This window comes from Bombina bombina, chromosome 6 (assembly GCF_027579735.1).
Source record: "Bombina bombina isolate aBomBom1 chromosome 6, aBomBom1.pri, whole genome shotgun sequence".
In the NCBI taxonomy this organism is placed as follows: domain Eukaryota; kingdom Metazoa; phylum Chordata; class Amphibia; order Anura; family Bombinatoridae; genus Bombina; species Bombina bombina.
In genome coordinates, this window is record NC_069504.1 from 270,715,037 (window position 1) to 270,730,014 (window position 14,978).

Below are 14,978 nucleotides of genomic sequence, written 5' to 3' on the forward strand. Positions count from 1 at the left end.
TTAAAGTTACACAGAAACTGTAAAAGCATAATCACAATTGTAAAATTGCAATCCTAAATATACTTTTGTATACAAAAAGAAAATGCAAAGTTGAAATGTAATACAATTTAATCTGAAGTGTTAAGTGATATAAAATAGTAAGCAAAAGGTGTGTGTCTGACCAGGGACCAAGATGGCTGCCTGACCAGGGACTAAGATGGCTACTTTCTAGAAACGGCTGCAGTAAGGGGTTGATAAAACTGCTATTTACTACCCAATAATTTCACCAACCAAGTTTTTTTCAAGAGATTTAGTAGAGATTAACACAAATTGCACGGCCCAGAGCAAATTTTGTAAGGTTTTCAGTGCAGCAGACCTGAAGTGATGAGGTATGCAGCAGAGGCCTGATAATTGCCTTGACCCTCATTTAACCCCCCCCCCCCATTTTCTGCTAAGTCAGTCTCGCCAGCAATATACTGTATGCTGAAGAATTGAACTCCTAACACCCTGTTCAAATATTTAAGTCGACTCTAGGCTCATACCTTTCATTTTTACTATGAAGGATATCTCACAGATGCTGACGACCCTCTTTATAGAGTTTGAAGTGGAAATGATCAGCAGCTTTGACCGCTTGCAACAGCATACTAAGCCTGAGAAGATACCATGCCCAGATCGTATAAGACCATCCCCAGATGAGCCAATACACATGGTGCCACAGAAGCAAATTGAGAGAAATTCAGCCTGACCTTGTGGGATGCGGCCGACCCTGAGGAGCAAGACACAGCGCATTTCCCTTTTAAGATGGCATTATCATTGGGTCTACTGGGTAATCTACAAGACCCAATAAACCTATATAGAATGATGAGGTTGGGAGTCAAGGGGCCTGACTACCTGACCCTGGATCATTGCTTACTTGCCTCATCAGTCGCCATGTGGGGGACCTCAAAGCACGTATCTTGAACAGAGAATCGCATTGTATCGGCTCCACTTTTAAAACTCTATCTTCAAGAGACTGAGGGAATTGTATTAACTACTCCATTGTAACTCCACATTATTCCCTTGAAGCGAGCATTCAAGAGCACTGGTGTGGGGTAGGATATTAAGTCTTATACAACAGAGACTGCATTAATCGGCTATCGCGGTATCTAACTTGAGACTTTCTGATGCTCATATCTAGTCACTGAAACTACTCTCGATGACAATGAGGCATACACTCCTAAATCCTCTGATATGTATAAGATTCCTGGATTAGTGAATTGATTTCCCTTGTTACTAAGATCTATTATTTAGCTATTATTTAGTTTTCTGCTTATCTGCAGTTCCTCACATTATTTTAGTGGGTGTTCAATGTTATTGCAAAGAAAACAAAGCTCCGACATCCATCTTATAGGGTAAAATCAGGAAAACTTTATTGTAGCATTAAAACGATTGTAGAACACAGCAAAATGGACACAGTCAGACGTGGGCGCAGCACACAGGCATAAATGTTTTGGAAAGAGTTCCGTAGTCACAGCCTGATGTGCTGACCCACACACCTGGTTAAAAACCTTATAGGCTCATACAATAGGTTAAAACAGAAACAACTCCCCAGTGACTCTGACCAATTACAACTGAACTGGCTTTGTATATACAAGTAAATATAACCTATATGCTCTCTGTTAATAGCACTGAATGTGACAAGTAACGTTAAACAAGATGTTAAATACTGACACAAAATTGGATAAATGAAACATATGGCCATAGTTTCATAATATACAACAGTACCAATGATAACATTATTGTGCAATAAAGCGGGGCACTAAAATGATAAAGAGAGAAACATGCTGGTATCTTGAGCGACAGCGGCTAACAATAGTTACATTACTACAGCCGCCCAAAGAGAAATACACTATTTGATAAGGATAAATCATAAATGGATAAGAATGCGATGCAGAATAAACTATTATTATTATTATCGGGTATTTGTAGAGCGCCAACAGATTCCGCAGCGCTGTAAACATAGTCGGTGTACAGGATAGCTTTTGTAGGGGTCAAGTGGGTAGAGGGCCCTGCCGAGAGTATCACTGTTGTAGTCGGCTCTTATGAAGCGATCTGTAAACAGCTGGGCCCATAGGCTTACAATCTAAGGGGTTCAAGGGGAAAGCAATGGCGTTAGGAAAGGTTAGTGTTGGTTGTATGCATCCCTGAATAGTAAAGTTTTTAGGGAGTGCTTGAAGCTGTTAAAACTAGGGGAGAGTCTTATGGAGCGAGGCAGGGAATTTCACAAGATGGGGGCCAGTCTGGAGAAGTCCTGTAAACGTGAATGTGAGGAAGTAACAAGAGAGGAGGAGATCCTGAGCTGATCGAAGGGGACGGGAGGGAGAGTATCTAGAGACAAGTTCTGAGATGTAGGGAGGAGCAGTGCAGTTGAGAGCTTTATATGTCAGGGTGAGGATTTTATGTTTAATCCTAGAGGCAAGAGGAAGCCAGTGAAGGGAATGGCAGAGAGGTGCAGCAGATGAAGAGCGACGAGTAAGGAAGATGAGTCTGGCAGAGGCATTCATAATGGATTGTAAAGGAGCTGTGCGGCAGCTAGGTAGACCAGAGAGGACGGAATTGCAGTAGTCAAGGCGGGAAAGGATGAGAGAGTGGATTAAAATCTTGGTTGTATCTTGTGTAAGGAAATGTCTAATTTTAGCAATGTTTTTAAGGTGGAAGCGGCAGGCTTTAGCCAAGGACTGGATGTGAGGAGTGAAGGAAAGATCTGAGTCAAGTGTGACCCCAAGACATCGGGCGAGCGGGGTAGGGGTAATGGTGGAATTATCAACAGTTATAGAAATTTTGGGGGTGGAGACATTGGAAGAAGGGGGAAAAATAAGGAGTTCAGTTTTGGAGAGATTTAGCTTAAGGTAGTGAGAGGACATCCAAGATGAGATGTGAGAAAGACAGTTAGTGACACGGGTTAGTAAAGAAGGAGGTAGGTCTGGTGCAGAGAGGTAGATTTGGGTGTCATCGGCATACAAATGGTATTGAAACCCATGGGACTTTATTAAGGAACCTAGTGACGACGTGTAGATTGAGAAGAGAAGGGGACCAAGGACAGAGCCTTGAGATACCCCAACAGAAAGTGGTAACGGGGCAGAGGATGCTCCGGAGAAGGCTACACTAAATGTACGGTTAGTCAGATAGGAAGAGAACCACGAGAGAGCTGTGTCACAGATGCCAAAGGATTGGAGGGTTTGGAGCAGAAGAGGGTGGTCAACAGTGTCAAAGGCTGCAGACAGGTCAAGGAGGATAAGCAGAGAGAAGTGGCCTTTGGATTTTGCTGCAAGTAGGTCATTGGTAACCTTGACAATTGCTGTCTCTGTAGAGTGATGGGAACGAAATCCAGATTTCAGTGGGTCAAGAAGAGAGTTTAGTGTAAGGAAATGCGATAGACGTGCGTAAACTAGCTTTTCGAGGAGCTTTGAGGCAAGATGGAGTAGGAAATAGGGCGGTAATTTGAAGGGGAGGTTGGATCAAGGGAAGGTTTTTTGAGGATAGGTGTAACCAGTGCATGTTTTAGACATGAGGGAAATATACCAGTGCTGAGGGAGAGGTTGAAAATGTGTGTTGGTATGGGGGTGAGGGTAGAAGAGAGGGAGGGGAGTAGCTGTGAGGGGATGGGGTCGAGGGGACAGGTAGTGAGGTGGGAGGACAGTATAAGGGCAGAAACTTCATCCTCATTAACAGGGGCAAAAGAGCTGCATTTTTGGATATTTGGGTTTTGGGTGATCGTGAGCTTTTGAGGGGGTGGGAGATTGGAAGTATGTTGAGAGCTGATTTCACTTCTGATGGAGTCAATTTTGTTGTTGAAGTGGCTTGCAAAATCTTGAGCTGAGAGAGAGGTTGTGTTAGGAGGTGGGGGTGGGCGGAGAAGAGTGTTGAATGTGTTGAACAGACGTTTAGGGTTAGAGGAAAGAGTAGAGATGAGATTAGAAAAATATTGTTGCTTATAAAGATTAAGGGCAGAATAGTAGGAGTTCAGGATGAACTTGTAGTGAAGAAAGTCAGCAGAACTCCGAGATTTCCTCCAATGTCGCTCAGCAGTACGGGAGCATCTGCGTAGATATCGTGTCAGAGGAGTATGCCAGGGCTGAGGATGAGAGTGTGGTTTCTGAGCTAAGGTTGGAGGGGCCAGAGTGTCAATGACCGATGTAAGGGTGGAATTATACTGGCAGATAGATTAGTCAGGGCAGGAAAAGGAGGTAATGGATGAGAGGAGAGGTTTGAGGGAGCTAGCGAGCTGATGCAGATCTAGTGACTTAGTGCTTCTGTGAAGTTTGGTGTGAGGGGTAGAGGGAGGGGGAGTTGTAGGTAGGGAAGTGATGTTGCAAGTTAGGAGATGATGGTCAGAGAGAGGAAAAGGGGAGTTTGTTAAATTTGAAAGAGTGCATCGATAGTTGAAAATCAGATCAAGGGAATGACCATCTTTGTGAGTGGGAGAGTCAGTCCATTGTGACAGGCCGAAAGAGGAAGTCAGTTGAAGAAGTTGTATTGCAGAGGAGGCATTGGGATTGTATATATCTATATTGGGAAGTGTACATCAGGGAAATATAAAACAAAAAACTGACAATCTCGGAATCATATCTGCCCAGATATATATGTGAGGGGAGCATTGGGTAAGGATGTAGGTACACACTGTCATGAATTAAAGGAGACTCAATAGATATTAATGATATGTAGTGTGTAGGGACACATGTAAATAAATGACCGGCAGTAGATGAACTGATACTGCATACAACCCACCTGTAATGATCTCAACTTGAAATTTACTTGTGAGCACAACCCACATACCATTAATTATCTTGATGTAACTCTGCAAGGTAATTCTTGGTATGATAGAGTCCACCATGTATAGGAAGCCTATATCAGGGAACTCATTACTCCAAGGCACTAGTTGCCATCCTAGACACGTCCCTTATGCCATCGCCAAAGGAGAGTTCACTAGGCTTAGGAGAAATTGCAATAGTTCTCTATAGTTCAAGAAGGAGTCTGTTGATTTAGAAAAAAGACTCTTGAGTAGGAAGTATCCCAAGGCTGTAGTTAATAGGGCTAGATAAGCAGTGAGTGCAACAGAAAGGAAGGATGTTCTAGATTTGAGATCTGCGGGGAGGAATGACTTTAAAGGAGTTACTTTTGTAACTAATCGTAGTATACAATATCAGGAGATATGTAATATTGTATGCAAACACTTTTCTCTCCTCTCCGCAGATGACAAACTAGTGAACACCGTTAACAATGGCTTAAGATGCTCCTACAGGAGGAGCCCTACTTTGGGCAACATCCTGGCACCCACATTACTTAAAACCAAGAAAGAGAACCAGGGATCTTGCTTAAGGCATACTGGCATGTTCAAATGTGTTTGGCGTAAATGTAAACCCTGCGATTATGTCAAATTGGCAATAATTTTTTCTAGCAGGGTCACCAATAGAGTTTATGACATTGGCGCTTGTATGAACTGTACCACTGAATATGCTCTGTAAGGTTCAGTATGTGGGACTCACTTTGAGGGACCAGAATACCAGAATGCGTGAGCACCTGTCATCTTTCAAACTCAATAGGGCCAGTACACCTATAGTACAACATTTTGGCACTTTCCATAATAATGACCTGCAATACTTCTCGTGGTGTGCCCTAGAGAAGATAATCAGACCTACTAGGGGAGGTGACATGGATACCATTTTGGCAAGGAGGGAGGCGTATTGGATTTTTACTCTTGATACCACAGATTCAACATTATCAATCATTGGGAGTAAATATCCTCCCCCTTGTCAAAATGTGTCAAAATGTTGATATGGCTGAGTACTATACTCCATATGACATTACTACTATCTTTATGCAACAGTGGTCCTTTGCTATATTGTAAGTTTTATTTATTATTATTATTATTATTTTTCATTTTATTTTATTTAATGTCTTAAACAGATGACCTATTGAGGTGGGTTGTATGCAGTATCAGTTCATCTACTGCCGGGCATTTATTTACATGTGTCCCTACCCACTAAATATCATTAATATCTATTGAGTCTGCTTTAATTCATGACAGTCTGTACCTACATCCTTACCCAATGCTCCCCTCACATATACATCTGGGCAGATATGATTCCTAGATTGTCAGTTTTTTGTTTTATATTTCCCTGATGTACACTTCCCGATATAGGTATATAGTTTATTCTGCATCGCATTCTTATCCATTTATGATTTATCCTTATCAAATAGTGTATTTCTCTTTGGGCGACTGTAGTAATGTAACCAATGTTAGCCGCTGTCGCTCAAGATACCAGCATGTTTCTCTCTTTATCATTTTAGTGCCCCGCTTTATTGCACAGTAATGTTATCATTGGTACTGTTGTATATTATGATACTATGGCCATATGTTTAATTTATCCAATTTTGTGTCAGCATTTAACATCTTGTTTAATGTTACTTGTCACATTCAGTGCTATTAACAGAGAGCATATAGGTTATATTTACTTGTATATACGAAGCCAGTTCAGTTGTAATTGGTCAGAGTCACTGGGGCGTTGTTTCTGTTTTAACCTATTGTATGAGCCTATAAGGTTTTTAAACAGGTGTGTGGGTCAGCACATCAGGCTGTGACTACGGAACTCTTTCCGAAACACGTATGCCTGTGTGCTGCGCCCACGTCTGACTCTGTGTCCATTTTGCTGTGTTCTACAATCGTTTTAATGCTACAATAAAGTTTTCCTGATTTTACCCTATAAGATGGATGTCGGAGCTTCGTTTTCTTTGCATTGATCTATTCCAGTCCTTTCCGACACATCAGCTGGAGCTGTGTCTTGAAGCGGACCCAAGCTTTGCTTTCCCCGGAGAGGAGCGCCTGTCATTGGTGAATTACACGTGACGTAACAGTCCACACCCCCACACGAGCCGTTCAGTGTACTGAGCACAGCGGAGGCCCTGTGAGCCGCTAGATTTGAAGCAAGGATCTTCGGGAGCGGCACAAAGGCGGCTACACATCAGGTAGCTACGCTGTTAAGTGTACACATGACTCTATTGCTATGTGGTGAGTGACTTTGTTTACATGTCCTTTAATAGTGATTTACTGAAGTTTGTTCACTAATCCGGAGTGACTTGCTTGGGTCCTATACATTCTTATGTAGCCTGGTGTGGCTTAGCCTAAGTGTTTGGGCTTCTCTTTTTTGTGTTTGTTCAATGTTATTACCAGAATATTTATATATAATATACTATAACATAGTTCTTGTTAAGCAAATACAAGTGGATATTAAAGTTGATGCCATATATCTCCTCCCTGAGATTGATTGCTAAAAAACCTATTTGAGTTATTCTATAGCTACCAGATATCTTTACTACGAGGGAACAAAATCTTTCATATGCTTATTACAGATTACTGAAGTCCAAGAGCGGCTTCACCTTATAATAGGAGGGAAGAAAACTGGAGGTCAATGTCAATTGAATCAATAATGCAATGTAGACACTATATACACATATGTAAGATATGTGCCAGACGGATATAAGTTGTACTCTTACCTATACATCTAGAAGGATAATAAGTTGATCCACATATGATCAACATTCTATTTATCTCTGTATATGAGAAAGCTGGTATTTCCAATATGTTTTTGAAGATGTGTATTTTTGTTGCTATGAGACTGTATAGTATATTATTTATGTATCTTAACATATATAATCTACTGGTTACATCAGGCTGGCCTATTCTACCCCACATCCGTTTATTTCATCAGATGAAAGATACATATACTTTTGTTACTGTACCTATTACCTAGTTACCTGCATTGTCAATTTGATCCAAATAACAGTGCTCATAGTTTGATTTATAAAATGAAGTGGGTTCTTAGAATAATAATTTAAACAAATAGTTGCCTAACTATGCTCATATTTGTACTATATACTTTAATAAGTCTCTTCAATTCACAGTTAACCCCCCACCAAAGTTTACTTAGTAAACACAGGAAACTATATCCATAGACCTAATCAATGCTACAGATATTAGTTTTTACAATGAAGCAACCTTTTTGATTACATGTTAGCAGGGAATTAATTTACCCATAGTGTGTACTCCAATTTGTAAAAATAACCACTACTTACTCCTGAGGCAGTATACTATTGAGAAACAGATTTTGTTCCAACCATCTAATATCCTCATGTATCATAGTCCATATACTCTATCAGGTACACAGGATAATTCTAAGCACTGACAAAGAGACCTGCTAGGTATGTTTTACTTTTTTTTATATAAAATGATTCATCACCTGAAATCTTTCAACTGTATCATAATATGCTTCCTTTTCTTGGAATGTAACCCCCCCCTCTAATTCCAGGTATATATTTTTTTTATCACAAATAATACAATAGTTAATGAGGGCTCCGCAGTACTTTAAGTTTGCATTATTGTTCTTTTTTAGTTGGGGTCCATTATACTCATACAAGAACTTGCTATATACTGTATAGATGCAAAACTTACATCTTTTTCTTTCGTAATGATGAGCGTCCACAGCCCTCCTTAACATATGGGATATATTTCCCACCACTAGAAGGAGGTCATTAACCCATACAGGAGCTTTAAAACCCTCCCACCTCCCATCTCTCTCAAGAATAGGAAAGAAAGGTAGGAAAGGCAAAGCAGGGTCTATAGAGGTGTCATTAGAACTGTCACCCAATGAAGTGGGTGGGGTCTGTGAACCATCATCATTCCAAAATGATGATACTCCACAGTTCTTCATATTATATGGGATTAATACCCAAGCCAATGGTCTATGGATGGGGTGGAAAAATACTTTCTCTGACAGCTCCTACTTAGCCGACACCACAGCCTGAAGGACTTTCCTGTCAAAAGCTGCTTGTGAAGAAGTAAAGACATAAAAACAATAATATTTGGAAAAAGTATGTAAGGATGACAATGTAGCAGCTTTGCAAATCGACTCCAAAGATGCATCATTCTTAAAGGCATAGGATGTTGGCCCTGCTCTAGTAGAGTGAGCTGTAATACGTTTAGGAGGCGACTTACCCACCACCAAGTAAGCCTTGTGAATGACCTGGTTAAGCCAAGATGCCAATGCTACCTTAGTAGCTTTTTGTCCTTTACCTTTCCCCGAGTAATTCAGATCTATGTCTGTTAGGCCCCATTTGATTACTAGTTGATTGAATACATCCTGATGGAGAGCCCAACTCTTCTGGATGGATGGATTGATGGCTGAGATAGTCTGCTTCACAATTGTTCACACCTGGTATGTGAATCGCTAATAGGGAGCACTGATTCCTCTCTACTCAGGACAGAATCTGAGAGACTTCCTTCATTGCCAGTAGACTGTGGGTACCTCCTTGATATTTGATATAGGCCACCACTATGATATTGTCCGACTGGAAATGGATAGAATTCCCCCACCCTAACAGACTGGTGTCTGTCGTGACAATGGCCCATGATGGACAAAGAAAATATGCCCAAAGAAGTACTTTGTGTCTACCAAGACAGAGATTGTCTGATGCATGAATCCATAGCGATTTGTTGCACCAAATGTAGATAATTCTTTGACCAGTGACTGAGCACGGATAGTTGAAGGGGACATAAGTCAAAGCAGGCAAAAGGAACCACATCTGAAGTGACCACCATAAGACCCGCTACCTCCATGCACTGAGCTACAGATGGCAATGGAGTACTCTTCAGGGAGAAACATGCTATCTGGATAAGTTTTATATAAAGCTAATAGACTATAAGGAGAGTACTCTATATAAAATGCCTAATCTAAAAAAAAAATCTATAGCGCAGTATATACTGCTAAATCTATAAACACAGAATGTAAAAATTTAATACAACAAACAAATTTAATATATATATATACATATATATATATATATATATATTTATATATAAATAAAAGGAACAGTGATAAAAACATTCATCAAAACATATACATAAAAACACATTACATATTTAATACCCTGTACATGCTGATTGTTTTGTTGGGAAAAAGTGAGGTAATGTTTCATTTTATGTATTTTGACTTATACTGAACCAATAAAAAGTATTGAAAATAAAAAAATAAAAAAAACCACATTACATATAATTATATATATATATATATATATATATATATATATATATATATATATATATATATATATATATATATATATATACATACACATGAAAGTCCTGATAAAATATATCCTTGTGAATCCACTTTCTTGAAAAATTTGGACCAGCAAAACACACTTGGTGAATGGTGAACTGAAAGAGTAAATAGACAGCTCTCTTTTAAACAAAAGCCAGAACTGGGAAAATAAGGTGCAATTATTTACTTACACCAGTAAGTTTTCTGTATCTGTGTTGCAACAATGGTTTTGGAGAAATAATAGATGCTTGATCTGATCACCACTAACAGGGCACCTAGCACTTTTTTAAAGATGTGTGGAGCTGTGGTCAGACAAAACGGAATAGCAAAAAACTGGTAGTGTTTGTCCATATAAGCAAACCTCAGGAACTGATAGTGATCCTTGTGGATGGGACAGTGCATGTATGTATCCTTGAGGATCCTGTAAAAACAGAAGAGGAGGTGCCACATGGAACAGTATCATCAGATGAAAGGGACACAAAACATCAGACAGATTCAGCCACAATGTGTGAGATCCAATCACGTGATTACATCTCGCCAATCAGAAGCATCAAACTCCCGACGCCTAAATAAAACCGCGGCAGCTTGTTCCTAATAGTAGCTTATTGCGGATGAGTCTGTCGGGCGACGAAGAGGTCCGGCCTGCTGTATTTGGCACTATGAGTGCCGCTTCCTATGCGAGTTGGCAATTGTCTGATGTTTTTGTGTCCCTTTCATCTGACGATACCATTAGATGTGGCGCCTACTCTTCTGTTTTTACAGGATCCTCATCTGACCTTTTCATCTGGGAGAGCTGCCACTACTCTGACTGATTGTGATATCATCTTTTCTTCATTAGCGCACCTCTATAGGGGTTTATAGCCCTATCTTCTCCCATGTATCCTTTTGGTCTATTGTAGTCATAAATTAAATTGACCCTGTTGAATTAAGGGCAAGATTGTGCGAATGGTTTTCATCTTGAAAGTGGGAACCCTGACAATTATGTTAAATGTTTTTAGGTCTAAGACAGGTCTGTTGGTCCCTTCCTTTGGGACAATTAACAGATTGGAGTAAAAACCTTGACCCTTTTGAGATACCGGTACTGGGACAATTACCCTAATAGCTTCTTATTCCTGAACTCACTGTAAAAATGCAGATGCCTTTGACTGAAGTTTGGGAACATGTGACAGAAGGAATCGCCCTCAAGGAGGTCTGGACCTGAAGCCTATCTGATAACCCTGAGAAATTATGTTTTGAACTGACTGACATGCACCAGGCTATCTGAAAGAGACTCAGTCTGCCCCCTGCCAGAACAGATTCTTGTTCGTGGGCCGCACCTTCGTGCTGACTTAGTGCTGTTGTTGGAATTTTTGGGAATGCTAGTTCTTTGACCACAAATAACCAGGCTTCCAGCCTGATTTGGAGAGCTCAGGTTTCTGAGAAGAGGAGGACTTCTGATCTCCTGGAGAGCAAATGGAACGATTTCCTTTGGATTTTTATCCTGAGGAAAAAAAGCTAATTTCCTACTAGTGAATGTCTTAATAATGGAGTCATTGGGGTAGATTTGTCAAATATCAGCATGTGCTGTCTGCATTTATCATTGCACAAGCATCTTTAGTACTTAGTAGTGCACCCTTTTGCTGTTATGACCTGCTACAAACAAGATGCATAGTCAGACACCAGCTTCTGGCAGCATGCCTGAAGAATCTTAGCCCATTCCTCATGAGCAATGGCCACCAGTTCAGTAATATATTTGGGTTTGCGTGCTGCAACCGCCTTCTTCAAATCCCACCAAAGATTTTCTATGGGGTTCAAGTCAGGTGACTGTGATGGCCACTGTAGAATCCTCCAGGACTTCTTCTGCAACCAAGCCTTGGTGAAATTTGTGGTATGCTTGGGATCATTGTCCTGTTGGAAGGTCCAATGATGCCCAAGCTTCAGCTTCCTCACAGACGGCATGACTTTTTCTTTTAGGATTTCCTGACACTTCAATTAATATGTCTTGCCTTCCACAAGCTGCAGGTTTCCAGTGCCAGAGGATGCAAAGCAGCCCCAGAGCATCACTGAGCCACCACCATGCTTAACTGTAGGCAGAGTGTTCTTTTCTGATCCATCAGGCCAAAAAGTTTCATCACTCCACAGAACAGAATCCCAACAACTTCTCTTATGCTTTTGGGTCAGTATTGGTGAACATCTTGGAGTTCTGGCATGGAAAACTTCTGCGTTTACTACGCTTACAAAATTATCCCTAAAGCTGCCAGAGGGTTAAAAGGGGCCTAATAGTGTCCCTAATGCTAGTAGAACTGTTAAGAACATGATATGGAGAAAAAATGGTGTCATGAGGAAAGCAGGTTAAGTGCTGTCTATACTGTACCTGTGTCAGAGTACCTACAAATAGCCTCTGGGCACTTACTTTTCACAACATCCCTCCACTGGCTTACCAGGCATGTCAATGTCAATGAAGCAGCAGCAATATCCAGTAGAGAGCTCATCCAGTGCACATATTCAGTACCACAAAGGATTGTAGCAGAAAATATCAGATCCCCTAAGAGGAGGCTAGGGACATGCACATAACAAGGTATTCCTGTGTCCCTGTATCATTCAGCTACTGAGAAGAGTTTTTTCTCTCTTCTTTGTATATGATACACCCCCAGGGACTGGGTCTAAGCTCCCAATTTGTAATCCATAAGTAAGTAACTGGAACAACCTCGAATCTCAACCATCTCCTACGTGCCCAAGAACAAAACTAAAAGAGAGATGGGAGGTGGGAGGGTTTTAAAGCTCTTGTATGGGTTATTAACCTCCTCCTAGTGGCGGGAAATAGATCTAATATGTTATGGAGGACTGTGGACCATCATCATTTTACAAAAGAATGTAATTATTTTCTTGGTTTACTGACCTGACTACAGCTTGTTTCTACCCTGTGCATTCCATAAGAATAGTCGTCAGTAAACGATATTGCATCGGGACTGATTGCATCATAGAAGGAGGGCCAACCTGTGAACAAAAAAAAAAAAAGTTTTCTATATTTTAATGACATAAAAGTGCATTTGTTAGTTAAAGCAGAACAGAACTTTTACAGTGTTTATTGCATTGCCAGTCTATTGTAGAGACAACATAGCAATTTAATTCATAAATCATTGTCAGGAAAAGTGATGCAAAATGAAGAAGAAACATTACCTAATTTTTTTAATGGAGGAATGTGTTAAAAACATAGAAAGACAAACTAAGAAAATTACATTAAAACTTCTGAATGTAGAAAAAATACATAAAGCAAAGAAAAAGCCCAATAGATGGAGCAAAAGAGCTAAGAAAAAAGATTCAGATCCTTACAATATTTATAGAATAAACAGAATTAAACAAAATTCACGATTTTCTTGTGTGCATATCTGGCAAACAGCCTAAAAGCATGTTGTCTGCCACACAAATTCTACACTACACACATACGCACACAAACACACATACTACACATTCACACATACGTACATACGCACACAAACACACATACTACACATTCACACATACGTACACACACATACGCACACAAACACACATACTACACATTCACACATACGTACACACACATACGCACACAAACACATATACTACACATTCACACATACGTACATACACATACGCACACAAACACACATACTACACATTCACACATTACACAGGCACACAAACACACATACGCACACAAACACATACTACACATTCACACATCAACACACATACTACACATTCATACATCAAACAGGTTGTGTACAATAAAAAGACTGGAAAATTCAATATTTAAAGGATTATGTTAAAGGGAGAGTAAAGTCAAACTAAACTGTTTGGATAAAGCATGCAATTTTAAACAAATTTCCAATTTATGTCTTTTTCAATTTTCTTAGTTCTCTCAGTATCCATTGAGTACTCCTAGGTGAGCTCAGGAGTGTGCACGTGTCTTTAGCCAATATACATAGTTGGAAACACTGCTGTCAGACAGCTAAAGACACGTGCATGCTCCTAAGCTCCTATCAGCCTACCTAGATGGACTCTTCAACAAAGGATACAAAGAAAACAAAGTAAATTTGATAATAGAGGTAAATTGTAAAGTTGTTTTTCAAATTGCATGCTATATCTGAATTGTGGACGTTTTATTTTAACTTTACTGACCCTTTATAGTCAAGTTCCCATAAAAAAATTTAAAAGCATGGAAATACCATAAATAGAATAAATACATACAATAAATTGTTTTATGGGAAGTTCATTTAGAGAACGTCAATGCTTTCTGACATTTGATTAGGAATTGTTAAACTCTGGAATTAAAATGGATATGAAACCCAATTTTTTTCTTTTATGATTCAGATAGAGCATACAATTTTAAACAACTTCACATTTTACTTCTTTTTATCTAATTTGCTTAGTTCTCTTGGTATACTTTGTTGAAATGGGTACCTAGGTAGGCTCAGGAGCTGAGAGCTAGATGTTTTCAGCTAGCTCTCAGTAGTACATTGCTGCTCGTTCAATAAAGGATACCAAGAGAATGAAGCAATATTCATAATAGCAGTAAATTGGAAAGTTGTTTAAAATTGTATGCTCTATCTGAATCATAGTTTCATGTGCCTTTAAGATTTTTTTTTCTGCCAATGAATGATAAAAACAAATATATATATATATATATATATATATATATATATATATACATATACAGTATATATATATATATATATATATATATATATATATATATATATATATATATATATATATATATATATTTGTTGAAGAAGCAAAAACTTTTTTTTTTTTTTTTTTTTTACTTTCTGATAACTTCCAAGATCCATATATTCCTGCATGAGGGAGGGATGGGAGAATTTAAATTAAACAAGAGTC

General features: G+C 39.4%; 1 protein-coding gene across 11 annotated transcripts in view; it reads right to left on the bottom strand.

Moving 5' to 3' along the window:
• The window catches only part of MSRB3 (methionine sulfoxide reductase B3), a 657,280-nt gene that overhangs the window by 56,613 nt on the left and 585,689 nt on the right, over nucleotides 1–14,978 (bottom strand). For all 11 annotated transcript variants that reach the window (XM_053716846.1, XM_053716851.1, XM_053716845.1 and 8 more), the window contains one exon: nucleotides 12,994–13,091. In XM_053716846.1, coding sequence (XP_053572821.1) covers nucleotides 13,011–13,091 — 81 coding nt within the window. In that variant the 3' untranslated portion in view covers nucleotides 12,994–13,010. The remainder of the gene's footprint in view (nucleotides 1–12,993; nucleotides 13,092–14,978) is intronic.